General features: G+C 40.0%; 1 protein-coding gene across 4 annotated transcripts in view; it reads right to left on the reverse strand.

Moving 5' to 3' along the window:
- ARMC8 (armadillo repeat containing 8) overlaps positions 1-16176 on the reverse strand; it is an 82303-nt gene extending 66127 nt beyond the window's left edge. Inside the window, exons 1-3 of one of the 4 annotated variants that reach the window (XM_060241970.1) lie at positions 15856-16176; positions 11577-11653; positions 1083-1154 (exon numbers count right to left, since the gene is read on the reverse strand). In XM_060241970.1, coding sequence (XP_060097953.1) covers positions 1083-1154; positions 11577-11653; positions 15856-15900 — 194 coding nt within the window. In that variant the 5' untranslated portion in view covers positions 15901-16176. The remainder of the gene's footprint in view (positions 1-1082; positions 1155-11576; positions 11654-15855) is intronic. The other 3 variants (XM_060241973.1, XM_060241971.1, XM_060241972.1) reach the window with 3 other exon arrangements.
- Positions 16177-17005: the final 829 nt, after the last annotated feature.

The raw sequence follows: 17005 nt of genomic DNA on the forward strand, positions 1-17005 counted from the left end.
ACCCTGTATGTTTGAACCAACCATGAGTCACTGGGAAACTTTGGGAGTTTTTTGTATACATTCTGACTTCTTTCTCCCCCCTCACACCCCCCCCCCCAGATTTACACTTCCAATTTGCAACTTGCAGGGAAAAAACTCAAATATTTCCTTGGAAAACCGTCAACAACATTGCCTATTCAAACAAGCTGAGAAATCTCAACTTGGATGAAGGAAGCAAAAATGATACATTTGTTTAAGGTCTGTTCCAAGTGACATTCTGAATTCATCAGGACCCAAAAGCTAAATGTTGCACTTTCATTCCCAGGCCAGTTCAGCAATGCAGCTGTGATAGCGCTTCATAGTATCAGAAGAGTAATTTCTAGATTTCTGTGCAGAGGGAAGCCTCAGAGAAGGAAGCAGGAGAGAGCCAACTACATGCTTGCAGGATGCATACAAGGCGTGCAGGTGCCAGTTCCATTCCACCCCTGAGTTAGACAGACTGGAATACAACTAATCTGTTGTATTGTTGGGAAAGCAGATTTGTTCTTTATTCTCTCACCATATACAATGTAAGGACAGAACATTCAGCTTCAGACAGACTATTCAGTTTGTGTTACATCTATTTTACAATTAGCAGGCCTTGGAATCCTTATGTTTAATCAAGGTAATAAGTAATCTTGATGCCTAATACCATCTATAAAAGACATTAGCTTTGCAGTCCAAAATTAAGCTTGCAAATTTGATTTCCTCTTCCGCACGCTGCTACTTGTTTTGCCTTGTTCCTTTCTTGTTCTCATTGTTCTATGCAACCCAAAGAATTGCCTTTAGTGGTTTCTAATGGCAAAGTTTCTTAGAGACTTTGCCAACCATGCCTATTTTGGCACTGGAGACATACACATACAAACAGGAGTGTAAAAGCAAAATATATTCCAATTTTTGAAGCATCTATCTACATATTTTTTCTATAATAGCTAGATATACTAAGTCTCAGTTATAGTCAAGACAAGGTAGAGTCAAAAGTCAAACCAAAGTGCCAGAATTTCAAAAACTTGCGCTTCAGACCTACTGTGAATTAGTGAAAAGGAGAGTAGCAGAGGACATACCTTGGAACTGCTCCCAAAACAATCAAGTTGGCTTTTTGTTTGTTGTTTCCAATTACAGCATTTTTCATATCTCTGTAAATCCAGAAAGAGAAAAACCCTAGTAAATTATGCTGAGATACTAAGGGCTCAGTTCTGCAGAATTTAGTTCCAGTGAGATCAAACAGCTTGCCACACTGTATCTAAGCAGCAAAAAAGACACCAGCAACACTTTCCATTAAGGCTGTCCATATTTCTCTATGACCCAGCCATTCAGATAACAAACATTTTCCTCTCACATATTAGGGGACAGCAAAGGAACCAGTGACAGTGATTATTGTTCTGGCCATCTGCAGAAACACTAATTCTCATATTATGGTAAAGTTATGAAATTTTGCTAACAATGAATATGGAGAGAAAGGATGTATGTTAACCTCAAGTCATTTTGAGTTCATGGTCACAGAGTCCAAGTACTTAAGTATTTACAGTATTATCCCTTTTTTCAATATTAGAATACTGGAACAAATTGAGTTCTACTATGACTACAGACTAATTCGGCTACCTTCTAGATTACTGCACAGTCTGGACAGTTAAGAGATCTAAAATTTCCAGAAGGTACAAAAACAAACTCCTTTTCTAGGGCTTTTTATTACAGGAAAAAAATGGGGGGGATTGAAATATATGCAATATTTATTGTCCTACCTAAACTAAACTAATTTTACTGCTTTAAAACATAAAACACAACTAACTTATAGAATTGCACATATAGAATTGCAATATTTGACGTATTCACATAATCTAAATACCTTCATTTTATACAAGTAAAGTTGCCAGTATACTCAACATGTGAGAGGAAACTAAATTAATACAGCCAATGCTACCTTAATACCTTAATTTTTGGTATATGGGAAGTAGAAAAAATTGAGGATAAAACAGAAAAATAAGTGTCATGGTAAAGAATATTAAGAATAATCTGGTCATTAAAACGGTCACACAGAGGGTCAATAATAATACCTGCACAGCTGGATTTAGTTCCAGTTAGATGCTGTCTTCTTCCTTCTGTGGCTACTCGTTAAGAGAGCTCAGTTTTCAATGAAACTTTCAGTTTTCCCCTGAGGTTTTAGTGCAGTTTCTGCCAAACCTTCTTCTGATCTCCACCCCCACCCCCCGCCACCTTCCAGCAAGGTAGGGTAGTAAGCTACTTGTTACCAGTCTGTGGGTATGTGTGCCACAGTGGTTTGAGTGAGAGGCAAACCACAAGGGAAGAGTCAGGTCAAAAGGACAGCAAAAGGCATACAACAGGTGAAAAGCAATGTAAGCTCTGCATGCTTCCCTCATGAAGATTAGGCGCAGAAATTCACTTGGATTTAAGAGCTGTATATACCCCACAGCACACCCAACCTGTCTTTTTCACACACTCCAAAAGAGAAAATATTTCATTGGAGTTTTTTTTCCAGAACTCCCCAAAATTTCCAAATTTTGTTGGAAAACCTAAGAGAAAGAAAAAATGAGGGAAAGTGGTATTTCCACAAATTTCCCTTTTCTCACCAGGGCTTTTATATCTCTACTGTCAGCATATCATGGGACACTCAATTTAGCTTGCTTCTGGCTCCAAAGCAACAGCCTACCAGGAACGTTCCCAGTAAGTTTAAGGGTCAATCTACCCCTGAATGAGGGTTATGGTATATCATCTACATTAATGCAGTAATCCTTGCAATCATGCTATAAAGTAGACCAATACTATTACAGACTTAATAACTGGAATTTAGACTGGATTTTCACAATTTGCTTACATGTCATCCTTAAAGGTTGAAGGAAGATTCAAACTGGGAGTTCTCAGGTCATTATGGCAATGTAAAACCTAAGTGTATTGGCAAAAAAGTAATCCAAGAATGGAAGAAACTATTGTTGTGGACATATGGGCTAAACTGCAATATAGGTAGCGGCAGATTCAGGAAGCAGATTCAGGTGTACAGATGGCCCAGTAACTAGAAGCAATCACAACAAGTCCTTGGCTACTGCCCTGCCCAGCATACAGTACAATATTCCTTCCCATGAAGTTATTTAGATATCAGAGAATTTGGAGGTGAGAAAGCCTTTCTTGTTGCCAGATGAGGTCGAGGGACCCTACCCTTTTCTGAGTTTACAAGGAATGAGAGTGGACAGCTTCACTTCAGACTTGGAGATATCCAGGCAGCAAGAATGCCTCTTGCTGCACTTACAACTCATTATCTTCTTTGAGTTTCCAAAGCTTGGCATGAAGTAAATGATGTCAAGCCCTCCTCCCTCAAATGTTCTATGTGTTAGAGAAATGCTAGGGAAAAGTGGGTTCACTGGTGGTGCTTCTGCTCCTCAATATAGGAAGAGGGAGGTGGTGGTGATTGGAGTCTCCTTGCTCAGAGGGGTGGAGCCCAAAGTGTGCCGACCGGACTTGTCATCCAGAGAGAGATCTGCTGTCTGCCGGATGCACGCATCCAGCATGTGACAGAAAGGACTGGAAGGCTTATCAAGCCCACAGATTACTATCCTTTCTTGCTGATCCACCTGGGAACTGCCTGTCATAGCCCTGAACATATTAGAAAAGACTATGTGGCTCTGGGTCAGAAGGTGAAGGAGCTGGGTGCACAGGTTGCATTCTCGTCAGTGCTTCCTGTTGAAGGCCGTGGCTTAGACTGAGAAAGAAGAATACTTCAAATAAACAACTGGCTACGTCAATGGTGTTGTTAGGAAAGATTCGGATTTCTGGACCATGGCTTACGGTTTTTAGATGATGGTCTTCTATCGGGAGACCTTACGGCAGTAGGAAAAAGGGTGTTTGGTAACAGCCTTGCTAACCTAATAAGGAGGGCTTTAAACTAAATTGTATGGGGGAGTGAGACAATAATTCAAAGCCTTGTATGATGTCAGAAACTGGGGATAAGAACATTAAAGATTTGCAGAGAGTGGCACATACACTAGGTAATGTTAACTTGCAGGTTTGTACAGAAACTAAAACCTCGGGACGCATAAAACATGAATTCCGATGTCTCTACACTAATGCACAGAGTATGGGAAACAAACAGGAGGAACTGGAAGTCCTAATACACGAAGGAGAGTATGACATAAATAGGCCTTACTGAAACTTGGTGGGATGACACTCACAACTGGAATATTAGGATTCAGCGGTACAACTTATTTAAAAGGGACAGGCAAATGAAAAAGGGTGGCAGAGTAGCAGTATATGTGAAGGAGGTATATACTTTGAGGAAATATGTGAATCTGAGCATGGCAGCCCAGCTGAGAGTCTCTGGGTAAAAATAAAAGGAGTAAGAAATAACAGTGATATTGAGGCGGGGGTCTGCTACAGACCACCAAGCCAGGCCGAGGACTTGGATGAGATGCTCCTACAGCAGATTGCAAAGTTCTCCAAGAGAAGGGACACAGTGATCATGGAAGATTTCAATTACCCGGACATCTGCTGGAAGTCTAACTCTGCTAAAAATGAAAAGTCAAACAGATTCCTGACTTGTCTTGCTGACAACTTCCTTTTCCAGAAAGTTAAGAAGGAAACAAGGGGATCTGCTATCTTGGATTGGATTCTCACCAACAAGGAAGAATTGATTGAAGAAGTGGAAATAGTGGGCACCCTGGGCAGTAGTGACCATGTGATTTTGGAAGGGAAAAGCTATACGTAATCAGACTTAGAGGTTGGACTCCAGAAAGGCAAACTTCGATAAACTTAGAACTATGCTAAGTAAAATCCCATGGTCAGAAATACTTAGGAAGAAGGGGGTTCAAGAGGGGTGGGAATCTCTTAAAAGCGAAATACTGAAAGCACGATCACAGACAATTCCTATGAGAAGAAAAAATGGAAAAAGCCTAAAGAAGCTGAGTTGGCTCCATAAACACCTCTCTAAAGATGTGAGAAATAAAAAAGACTCCTTTAGGAATTGGAAGAAGGGCTTTCTAGCCAAGGATGAACATAAACAAATCACCAGTGCTTGTAGAAAAAAAGTTAGGAAAGCTAAAGCTCAGTATGAGCTTAGGCTGGCCAAAGATGCTAAAAACAACAAAAAAGGATTCTTTTCTTATGTTCAGAGTAAGAAAAAGAGCAAGGACATGGTAGGCCCACTGCGAGGGCAAGAAAGTGAAATTATAACAGGTAATGAAGAGAGGGCGGACCTGCTCAATTCCTACTTTTCCTCAGTCTTCTCTTCTGAGGGAAACGGTGCTCAACATGGCAAAAACAAAACATATAAGGAGGGTATGAATTTCCAACCTAGGATCAGCATAGGGGTAGTACATAAACACCTCGTTTCTTTAAATGAAACTAAGTCCTTAGGGCCAGAGGAACTGCATCCAAGGGTTCTAAAAGAGCTTGCGGATGTAATTTCTGAGCCTCTGGCTATTATTTTTGAGAATTCTTGGAAAACAGGAGAGGTGCCGGAAGATTGGAGGCAGGTGAATGTTGTTCCCATCTTCAAGAAGGGGAAAAAAGACGATCTGGGTAACTACCAACCCCGTCTGCTTGACGTCTATACCTGGAAAAGTTTTAGAACAAATCATCAGTCAGTCAGTCCTGGAACATTTAAAAAGGATGGCTGTGATTACTAAGAGCCAGCATGGGTTTTTCAAGAACAAGTCATGTCAGACTAACCTGATCTCTTTTTTTTTAGAAAGTGACTACCTTGCTGGATCAGGAGTATGCTGTAGACATCGCTTATCTTGATTTCAGTAAGGCTTTTGATAAGGTTCCACATACTATCCTTATTGACAAGTTGGTAAAAATGTGGTTTGGATCCTGTTACCATTAGGTGGATCTGTAACTGGTTGACAGATTGCACCCAAAAAAGTGCTTGTGAATTGGTTCCTCATCCTCTTGGTGAGGTGTGACAAGTGGAGTGCCTCAAGGATCTGTCCTGGAACCTGTTTCGTTTAACATCTTTATAAATGATTTGGATGAAGGAATAGAGGGAATGCTTATTAAATTTGCCAATGATACTAAATTAGAAGGGGTTGCAAATACAGTAGAAAACAGAAACAGGATACAGGGGGATCTTGACAGGCTGGAAAACTGGGCTAAAACTAATAAAATGAATTTTAACAGGGATAAATGTAAAGTTCTGCATTTAGGTACGAAAAATCCAAGGCATGGTTATAGGATGGGGGAGACTTGTCTTAGCGGTAGTATGTGCAAAAAGGATCTAGGAGTCTTAGTGGATAATACGCTGAATATGAGTCAACAGTGTAATGTGGTGGCTAAAAAGGCAAATGCAATTTTGGGTATCAACAGTAGTGTCCAGATCACGTGAAGTGATGGTATCGTTTTACTCTGCTCTGGTAAGACCTCACCTGGAGTACTGTGTTCAGTTTTGGGCACCACATTTTAAGAAGGATATAGACAAGCTGGAATGGGTCCAGAGGAGGGCGACGAAGATGGTGAGGGGTCTGGAGACCAGGTCCTATGAAGAAAATCTGAAGGAGCTGGGGATGTTTAGCCTGGAGAGGAAGTGGCTGAGAGGTGATATGATCACCATCTTCAAGTACTTGAAGGGCTGTTATATAGAGGATGGTGTGGAATTGTTTTCTGTGTCCTCAAAAGGTAGGACCAGAACCAATGGGTTGAAATTAAATCAAAAGGGTTTCCAACTCAACATTAAGAATAACTTCCTGACAGTTAGAGCGATTCCTCAGTGGAACACGCTTCCTCAGAAGGTGGTGGGCTCTCCTTCCTTGGAGGTTTTTAAACAGAGGCTAGATGGCCATCTGATAGCAATGAAGATTCTGTGAATTTAGAGGGAGGTGTTGGTGAGTTTCCTGCATTGTGCAGGGTGTTGGACAAGATGACCCTGAAGGTCCTTTCCAACTCTGACTATATGATTCTATACCAATTCTGGTGGACTCCCATCAAAGTAGTCCCATCCAAGGGCCAACCCTGTTTAGCTACTGAGATCTGATGAGATTGGGCCATCTAGGTCAGGGGAGTACATTCACTAGGAACTCTAAATTATGCCTTGATACCACACATTTGGGCATGAATTAGATGCTTAAACCCCACTTACAAATTTCAGATACAAGGGTAGATGCATATCTTTCACACATCCTCTTCCACTACCAGCCTTATAAGATGCACAAAAAGCTGTAACTGAGTCATGGGAGTCCTGTAAAAATATGTCATGGGGCAGCTGCTGTAAAGACAGGAAATGAGGTGATGTTGTCCCTCCTTTCTCTTCAGCTGGCAGAGTTTCCACTGATGCTCCATCAGCACAGAAAAGAAATAGGAACATTACTCCATTCCCCTTCTTCACAATAGTCCTTCTTTGCAATTTGCTCATGGGGCTCCTGTGATCCAAAGTATCAGCTTTTTCCCCATCTCAACCTGTTGTTGGAGATGGGAAAGAACTGCAACTTCCTTCTTTTCATGGGTTGCAAATTGAGCCTAAGGAGATTACAGAAAGAGAAAATGGGTATATAATACATACTAGATGTAGACATCTATTCACCAACATTCTTAGGTAATAGAAGTTTACCTGCTCCTGCATCCAGAGTACAATACGTACCACTACAACTCCTACTTACAATAGCCCTTCCTAGTTCAATTCTATCCTTTTAATCATTCTGATCTCTCCCGCAGCACCCCCATTAAAAAAACAGACTACTGTGTCAGTGCTTTAAAAGCTCCTAAGTATTGTATAAACATGTGATGGACTATGATGGGTTAAAGTCTCACCAAGCCAGAAAGCCTGAGTGACAGACTGCTCAAAGGGATTTGATTGGTTAGCATCAGTTGAGCAGAAAGACTTGTGAACTGACTAATGAGAATTCAGTTTAACACTGACTGAGGACTGGGAAGGATCAGAGGGAGGATCAGTGAAAACCCTATTCAGGCCAGGAAAAGGGATAGATCTTCAAGGTAGTTCCCTGCCCAGTTGATAAGGGAGACAGCCAAGAGTGGCTGAAGCGTTTAAAAAACACAGAAACCAAAGTCTGTGATCTCAAATATTTTAAGACTTTGTTTAAAGCTTTACATTCCCACCTGCTAGAAACAAATATTATACCAAGCTACCTCAGAGTTGTATTTGATTTACCGTGGACATTTTAGCCCTGTTTCACCTGACCTTTTCCCCTGTGCATTGAATAAAATATTTTGTTTATTATGGAACTTTTAAAACCCTCTCATGTGTCATTTTCAGAAGTTTAAGTTAAAGGGATGATCTTTTCTTTTCCCTAAAGTTCCTGGGCTGAGCCAGTATCAAAATACAATAAAGTGACAGGGTGAGACAGCCATAAGCCTTCAGAAAATAAGAAAATAAAGAAGCTGCTCAGCCAAGAAGAAAGTAAAAACACAGGGAAAATCCTGCATGTGATGGAGGGAAGAGGGTGAGGTCATCATAACAACTTAAGCTTAAGTAAAGATACCATAACAGTACTCAGACAAAGCATTTTCCATCCCTGAAACATGTGAACTCATGTTCTTACACAGTACATAGTTATATAGCTTCTGAGAAAGCTCACAACTGAAAAACTCTACAGCAAGAGCTCTAGGCTGATTACAGGAAAACATTTGTTTCAAACATGACATAATGGTGGAGTTCCACGAACTTGTACACAATCCTAGCTATGACAATAGCCACCAAGCTATTCTAGCTTGTTTCAAAATGAAAGGGTTTTAATGAAAAGTCACCTCTATTTAGAAGGCTGACCTCTGTTTTCTCCAGCCACAAAAAGCCCACACTGAGACATAGTAACAATGGAGCTGAAAAACTGTCCTTCTACTATTATAAAACTGAAATATAAATAAATGGTTGTGGAAAGCACAGTCAAGTCACAGCTGCACAACCCTAGGGTATTCAAGGTAAAAGACATTCGGAGGTGGTTTGCCATTGCCTGCTTCTACGCAGTGGCCCCCTGTCTTCCTCGGTGGTCTCCCATCCAAATACTAACCAGATCCAACCCTGCTCAACTCCCAAGATCTGATTAGATCTGGCTAACCTGAAAATAAATACAGTTCAACAAGGTCATCTTTGAATTTAAGACCATAGCATCAAAATGTGAAATTTTTATGACTTAAACAGTTTTATGGCTTTTATGTTTTTACATGTTTTACACTCATGCATATGCATGAGCATGTAAGCAGCCCTGAGCCCGCCTCGGCAGGGAGGGCGGGATATAAATAGAATTAAATAAATCTTTGAAGTGATTGTTTTCCCCCATTATTGCATTTCTGCAGCGATCCCTCATATAACTTTAATAAGCAACTAGCTATCATTTTTGACCATCAGTGTTTAGGACATTTTTACAACCTCCAATCAAAAACTAACACAATACGTGAGACTAACAGTGCAATCCTAAAGAGAGTTACACCAGTCTAAGCCTATTCATTTTAATGGGCTAAGACTGGAGTAAGTCTCTTTAGGATTGTACTGTAAGTAATATTTGAGCTGTTTACCATATTGAGAGTTTTGGAGGGATCAGGAAAGGAGTCAGAAGAAGTTTGAAGAGTTTTGCTAACTTAAAAGTTATGAGTCAAGCATTTTTGAGGATACAAAGTTGGATCCAAAGATGCCCAATAGAAAGATGCTTCTCAGAATGAGCCTTTATAGAATGACCCTTCTGGTAATTAAAGTTTTTCTATGAACACAAAGCCACCAAAGAATTCAACCCATATGATTCTTTATATCATACATACTATACATATATCCACCTCGTAAGAGAAAAATGTTCTGGCAAAGGAGGAGTGACATCTTATGGTTGGATCTCATGCAAAGCTTTTACTGACCAAAGGAAATTCCATCAGCAAAGCAGGAGTTCTTTGCCTCCATCCTCTTGAGGAGCCTCCAATGCATCCCAAAATACTGCTCATGAGGAACAACAGATGCCCAAAAAACAACATGAGAGGGGAATAGGCAAAAACTGCCCTCCCTTTGATCAGCATAAGTTTTCCACTGGATCTATTTTTATTTATTTATTTCATTCGATTTATATCCCGCCCTACCCCACCAAAGTGGGCTCAGGGCGGCTCACAACATAAAAATTCTAACAATAAAATTAAGAATTAAAATACATTAATAATTTACACAATAAAATAAACGCAATTCATCAGTGTGCTATCCCACAGTCTTCCTTAAAATATTCAGATGCCGGTCAGTTGTATGCCAACCGGAAGAGGACTGTCTTACAGGCCCTGCGGAACTGCCCAAGATTCCGCAGGGCCCTCACCTTTTCCGGCAGCTGGTTCCACCAGCAAGGGGCTGTGATCGAAAAAGCCCCTCTACCACACTGAACAATGAAGCCCCAAATTGAGAATGGTATGCACCTCTGAAACAGAGCAATTTTAGCTTATGCCTTGGCTTCAAATCCACAGAAGCATAGATATAAGCAGCAACAGTCCAGGATGGACAGATTTGAAATGGAAATTTGCCGTAATTTCAAGTTCGTATGATTTCTGAACAAGCATACAACTAGTTGCTACAAACAATGGTCACTGGTTTGCGAGGTAAACAGAGACCAAATATAACCAAGAAACAGTTCAAAACCCTTTAGTCATGTAGTCTATTTGCACTGCAAAATGTTAGCTGCTTAGACACAGAAAATCTATTTGAGTCTCTCAGTACATATGCAAAGATAATAAGATAAATGCACAGAACATATCAGAATCCAGAGATTACTTACTAGACAACACAGTATTACTTCCAGAATCCTAGCACAATGTCTTACTAGTTCTTGATTTTGACAGGAAAACCACATTAACTCATAATGGTGTATAACTTAGAATCCCCACCATCCTTTAGACATTAAAAAGTCAATTTTTAATCCAATAGCTTGGTTCACACAAACAGCAAACCAAGGCTTTTTCTTTCATTTACTTGGATTGTTCCCCTCATCTCCTTCTTTAAGCACAAATCTGCTGTTGCATCTGAACCAAACAAACTGATTAAGTGCAAAAGAAAAGAACATGAAGTAAGGGAGAACACAAAGCCTGAAGCTCATTGATAACATGATGAAGTTATTTGAAATTATATCTGAACCATGTTTCAACATTACTAGATTAAAAGTGTATGTTCTAATTTATTTGAATTAATCCATAGCACATGTAAATTTATTATCTTTAAAACAAACACTTAGTTTTACTGATTTTTTAAAAAGAAATGTAAATTTAAGAAGTAATTCTTAAAATGTAAGAAACAATTCTTTAAAAGTCACTGACTTCATCCAGAGACTGTTTCAAGTACAGGAATGAACAAGACAGGCAAAAATAAAACAGCAAGAAAGGCAAAAATAAAAACCGTTGATACCTACCGGTATTAGGCAGCAATCTAGGTACTTTCACACAGTCAAATGTCAGAAAGTATATGTTTATGGGTAAGGGTGCTACCCATGATATATACAAGATGATATTTACCTAATATACTTTGCTGAATGAAGGGGGGAAATCACACAGTGGGGCAGCTATGCATATATATTGAAGAAGCTGGGGGGTGGGGGAGTCCAAACAAACATGAATGACACCAAGGCTAAAGAAGGGCATTTATTACTTACATGACTCCTTGCAGGACTTTCTGGGGATCAGGATCAAATAACCTGTCAACATAATGGCGACTGCTAGCCGTGACTTCCTGTAGAAAAATGACATTTTATGGTTTGTCAGTTTGGCTAAAATAGTGTGAAATATCCAAGAAAGCAAAAAAATAACATACATTTATGAATTCAACACTGAGAAACTGCAAAACCATTTCTACAGCCAATTTAATCAGATCTTGGATGCTAAGCAGGGCCAACCCTGACAAGTACGGTACTTAGATGGGAGACCTCCAAGGAATACCAGGGCCAGGATGCAGAGGAAGGCAGCAAGCCAACTCTCTGAATGTTCTTGCCTCCCAGTCCCATTAGGGATCACCAGAAGTCAGTGATGACTTCCAAGCATGCGCGTGCACACACATAAACAGAAAATACACCCCCCCCCCAAAAAAAGGATGCTGCAAGTGCCTATATGAAAGCATTCCCAGACTAAGCAATATCAAGATTACTTTTAGCAGTTATACACCAAATTAAACACTACAGCATACCACAATATTAATAACTTCTGTAGAGTAAACGATGTTTTAAAAATATAACAAACATGCAGGAACAACACATAACCATAACTACACCAAGAAACAGCAGTCCTATCATATTGCTTTCAGAATTCTTAGGCATATAAAATTAAGACCACGATTTTACTGTTGTACAACAGGATAGTTAAAAACTCCTTTACATGTGCTGAACTTCATACAATTGATAAGAATTTGAAAGTAAACATTTTCAAAATTTGTATTTGTAAACCAACACTAATTTTGCCATATTTTAGGTTCAGAAGCTTGTTTTTTCCCCTCAAAATTTATATATCTTTTCAGTCAGTCAAACCCTAACCATGTTTACTTGGATTTTAATGGTAATTACTCCAAAGGATGCACAGAATTGATCTTAGGTCCCACCCTGCTCCCCCCAAAGTTCCCAGGTTTTCTTCACTTGAATTATATCATATTACATTATATACTTCATGTTTATAGCTGCTTCAAGCCACCCAGATAGATAATGCAGCAACATTTTGGACCGGTTTTCTTTTAAATATACATTTCTTCTGTTCAACCAATATAGTAGTGTTAACTTGCAGAAAAGGCTTTCAAATCTAATGCTCTACTTCTCATTTCATTCCTTCTTCCAAAATTATATTATACTAGGATTATATTATTTCAATATACCAAAGTAGATTTCTATCCACATTATAGTAACTACCCCAAGCAACCACTGCATGCATTACTCCTGAACCAGTTTCTATATTCACTTAGGCAAGAACAGTGGTTTTCAAACTTTCTGTTTTTAGGGAACCCTTTCCACATTGACTTCAATTCATGTGAAGCTCTGGCCCTTAAATGTGGGGTGGAAAATCTTCCAGTGCCTTCTTTCTAAATAGCTGTTGTTTCATGAAATCAGCAACAGCAAAGTGATGCAACCATCAATACAATGTTAGACAAGCCTGGCAGTTGTAATTAACTGTGTGAGAATACATTAATATTTTATTAGTTACAATGTTAGAATGGGAAACACAATCACAAATATATGTCATGACCCACGTAAAAAAGAATTCACTGGACAAATTGAGCAGGTAAAATCAAACTCAGAGCTAAAATTCCCATTTATATGCCTTCCAATCCAGTATAGCCAAATGACTAGAGTTCTCGATTTGGATATCAGATTTGTTTGCTAAATATAAGCCAAAGTAATCATGATAAATCAGATCATACTCAGTTTGAGGCATCAGCATTTTTCTGTTTTAATTATCTGGAAAACCTACATCACTACTGGCCAGGTCTACTAGGCCAGATGCTGTTCCACAGAAGTCAGAAGTATAACACAAAACATACGCTTTTAGAACTGTACACTGATGGGGAAGATTGGTAGTAGCAACAAACTGCAGACAAAGTGTTTTTCAGAGAAGCTTGTACTCCATCACAGATCTTCTCTTCAAGAAGTTCCTGATAAGTGTCAGATGAACAGTTCTGAAGAACAACTTGAAAACACTAGACTATGGCACAGTAGCATAGTGACCATATTCCAGCTTCACTTGAAATGAAGTCACTGTCTAATTTAAATAACTGGACAGACAGCAAGACTGGGAATGCAGAAACAATAATAATAATATGTGCAAGAGGAAGCAGATTTCCTCCAAATCTTAAAAACAGAAAGCACTTTCTCTATTTGGATGGCAGAGTTTGTTGCAGTAAGGAGAAACAGCTAGTAAACTCAATTACTTATTAACAGGCCTTACTCTGAAATGTAAAAATAAAACTGGAAATAAAGAAACCAAAAAACCACTCTCAACACAAGTAAGAATTTCATCTTAAATGCAAAGATTATCTCAAAACTAAGCAGCATGGTTAAAACAGATTATCTACAGCTCAATTAAGTTCTCTACAATTCTGAGACTTACATATAAGATTAGTTACAGGAAAGTATAAACTATACATCTGCAACTTCTTTCTACATCCCACATCGTATAGTATTGTTGGATAAAGGTTTCTGGAACCATCACATAGGTAGCCAGATTGGTAAGAACCCTAAAGAATACTAAAGTACAGACAAAAAGTGACAAGAGAAATTTGAAACAAGTACCACTATCATCTTAGAGAATACACAACCTTACTGCAGGAGAGAAACATGGAAAACTGTTCATGATGCTTTTATGTCAAAGTTCTACTAGATGGATAAAGCTTTACAAAAGATTGCTCAACTTGATTGCCCCAGTTTCACACTACTAGATTGAGATACCAAGCAGAGACCCATCAATCTCATCTAAATGAGACACATCGATCTCATCCAGATGAAGCTAGGATTATAATTATTTACCATACTCAAATATTTCCCTCATCCCATCTTTCACAACTAAAATCAAGAAAAAAATACTTAAGAGATATTTCACTCTTTTGCCAATATGGGAAGTCTTTTGGTAGGGATTAGAATCTGGTGTTGCACTCATCCCAGACTCTGCAGGATCTTGTTTTGTACTCAAACTCTGACATGCAAACAGAGAACAAATTAATGTGAACCAGCAAAGAAGGGTAGTGAAACAAGATAACAGAAAAGATATAAGTCTGGCAAATTAAATGCAAGTTTACATGCACTCACAATAAGGACTCCTCAAGTAACATCAGCCAAAAAAAATGAATTAGGAAGAGAATAAAATAGCTTGAGAGTAAGCAATCATGAAAGTTTGTACAGCAGATTTAAAGCTGGAAGTTAAAGAAGAAGGAGAAGGAGAAGAATTGCAGATTTATATCCCGCCCTTCTCCCTGAATCAGAGACTCAGAGCGGCTTACAATCTCCTATGTCTTCTCCCCTCACAACAGACACCCTGTGAGGTGGGTGGGGCTGGAGAGGGCTCTCACAGCAGCTGCCCTTTCAAGGACAACCTCTGCCAGAGCTATGGCTGACCCAAGGCCATTCCAGCAGGTGCAAGTGGAGGAGTGGGGAATCAAACCTGGTTCTCCCAGATAAGAGTCCGCACACTTAACCACTACACCAAACTGGCTCTACGAATCATAGAATCACAGAGTTGAAAGGGACCATACAGGCTATCCAATCAAGCCCCCTGAGGATAACATTAATTAGAAATGGAACCACGGCTGAAAGTCACAAGGTGGGCAGAAGAACACACACCAATGGGAATATGAGTCGCTCCCTCTCAATACACAAGAGCCTTCTGTTGTCAAAGAAGGGCTGATGCCATCCTGCCCCTGTGGCATCTGGCTAGCCACCATAATGAAGAGAACTGAATTACATCCATCAGTAGTCTGTCGTTAGACGGTAATTCACTCTACTTTGTTAGAGAGGACCCCACACACATACAGGCCAACGCCTTCATGTCACTCTGGTTATAAAATCCCTAAAGAGATTTCCTATGCCACATGCATCTGACGAAGTGAGCTCTAACTCATGAAAGCGTTTCTGAAATAAACTTGGGTTGTCTTAAAGGTGCCACTTGATATATGTTTTAGACTATCCAAGGAAAAGGAAGCCAGCGCAAGAAAAGGCCCCAGTGTCACCCGCCGGGGAGCTCTTGTGCTGGAGGGAAAGACCGGGAGGAGGGCGGGACCCACTCCAAGCAGCCTCAGTAGGCAGTCCCTCACTCGCCCCGCCGGCCACCGCAGAGGTAGACCTGCTGCCTCCGCTCCGAGGTAAAAGGAAGCTGCCCAACGGAAGCCCTGCCGACTTCCTCCACCAGGACCCACAGCTGCTGCTGTTGCCGCCTCCTCTGCCGCCGCCCCAGGCCTCCACTCACCGACAGGACACTCATGCGGAGTGGTGTCTCCAGCACACACGCCATCTTGGTGCGCGCCAGTGCTAGCCGTTCAACCCCACGCAAGAGCCGGCGCCACCACCGCTACTACCGTCGCCGATAAGCGAGGCCACATCGCCGGGAAGGAGGGGGAAGGGAAGGAGGGAGGGAGGGTTCCCGTTCAAGATCGAATCGGCTAACGAAAAAACTAAACTGCTTCGCCTTACAGCTAACAACGCGCATGCGTCGTAAGAACTTGTCTGAGGGAGGGATTATTGCCGGAAGTTGGTGGATTTATTCCCACCTGTTTACGGAATTCAGAGTACGAAGAGCACGGCGCGAGCTCTACTTTTAGACATTTGGGTGTCAGCCAATGGGAAGCGGAATGGGGGATCAGCAGCCACCCTGTTAAGCGCATGTGCAGCGGCCAAAGCCACCTGTCTAAATCTGTCCTTGGCCGTATAGGGAGGAGAGACTTAAGCGAGCATTATGATTGCGTTTGCATGAAGTCCTAGCACGCCATCTACTGGGAAAATATGTTTTGGGGAAAGCACTTGGAAATATTAATTTTGTTGTTGGAGAGTTGTACGTTTAGTGGACCATGTATAACAAGAACATTATACTTAAAATTGTATATATTTATGTGAGATTTATATGCCACTAGTATTTAGAGTTATGTTTCCTTGATGAAAGTTATTTAAAATAACATTTTATGTATAAAATAACTTGTATGGAACTCCTGCATCATTTAAAAGAGGTATACCTGTGACATATTAAATAATCCACATTATTTTATAAAACCTCCAACATACGTTGGTTTAATGTTTGCATATTTTTGTATGTTTTTATTGTATTTTATTGTTTTATTATATGTTGTACTCCGCTCAGAGCCGTATGAGGAATGGGCAGAATAGAAATATACTAAATAAAAATATATTTTTTAATTATACCATAAATAACTATTAGAAAGTATAGTGTGTATAGATTGTGGAAAAGTAGGAATTCAGCAGTTCAGCTCTCTCTTCATTACCTGTTACAATTTGACTTTCCTGCCCTAGCAATGGGCCTACCATGTCCTTGCTCTTTTTATTACTCTGAACATAAGAAAATAATTCTTGTTGTTTTTAGCATCTTTGGCCAGCCTAAGTTCATA

The sequence above is a fragment of the Heteronotia binoei genome, chromosome 6, assembly GCF_032191835.1.
Source record: "Heteronotia binoei isolate CCM8104 ecotype False Entrance Well chromosome 6, APGP_CSIRO_Hbin_v1, whole genome shotgun sequence".
Lineage (NCBI taxonomy): Eukaryota > Metazoa > Chordata > Lepidosauria > Squamata > Gekkonidae > Heteronotia > Heteronotia binoei.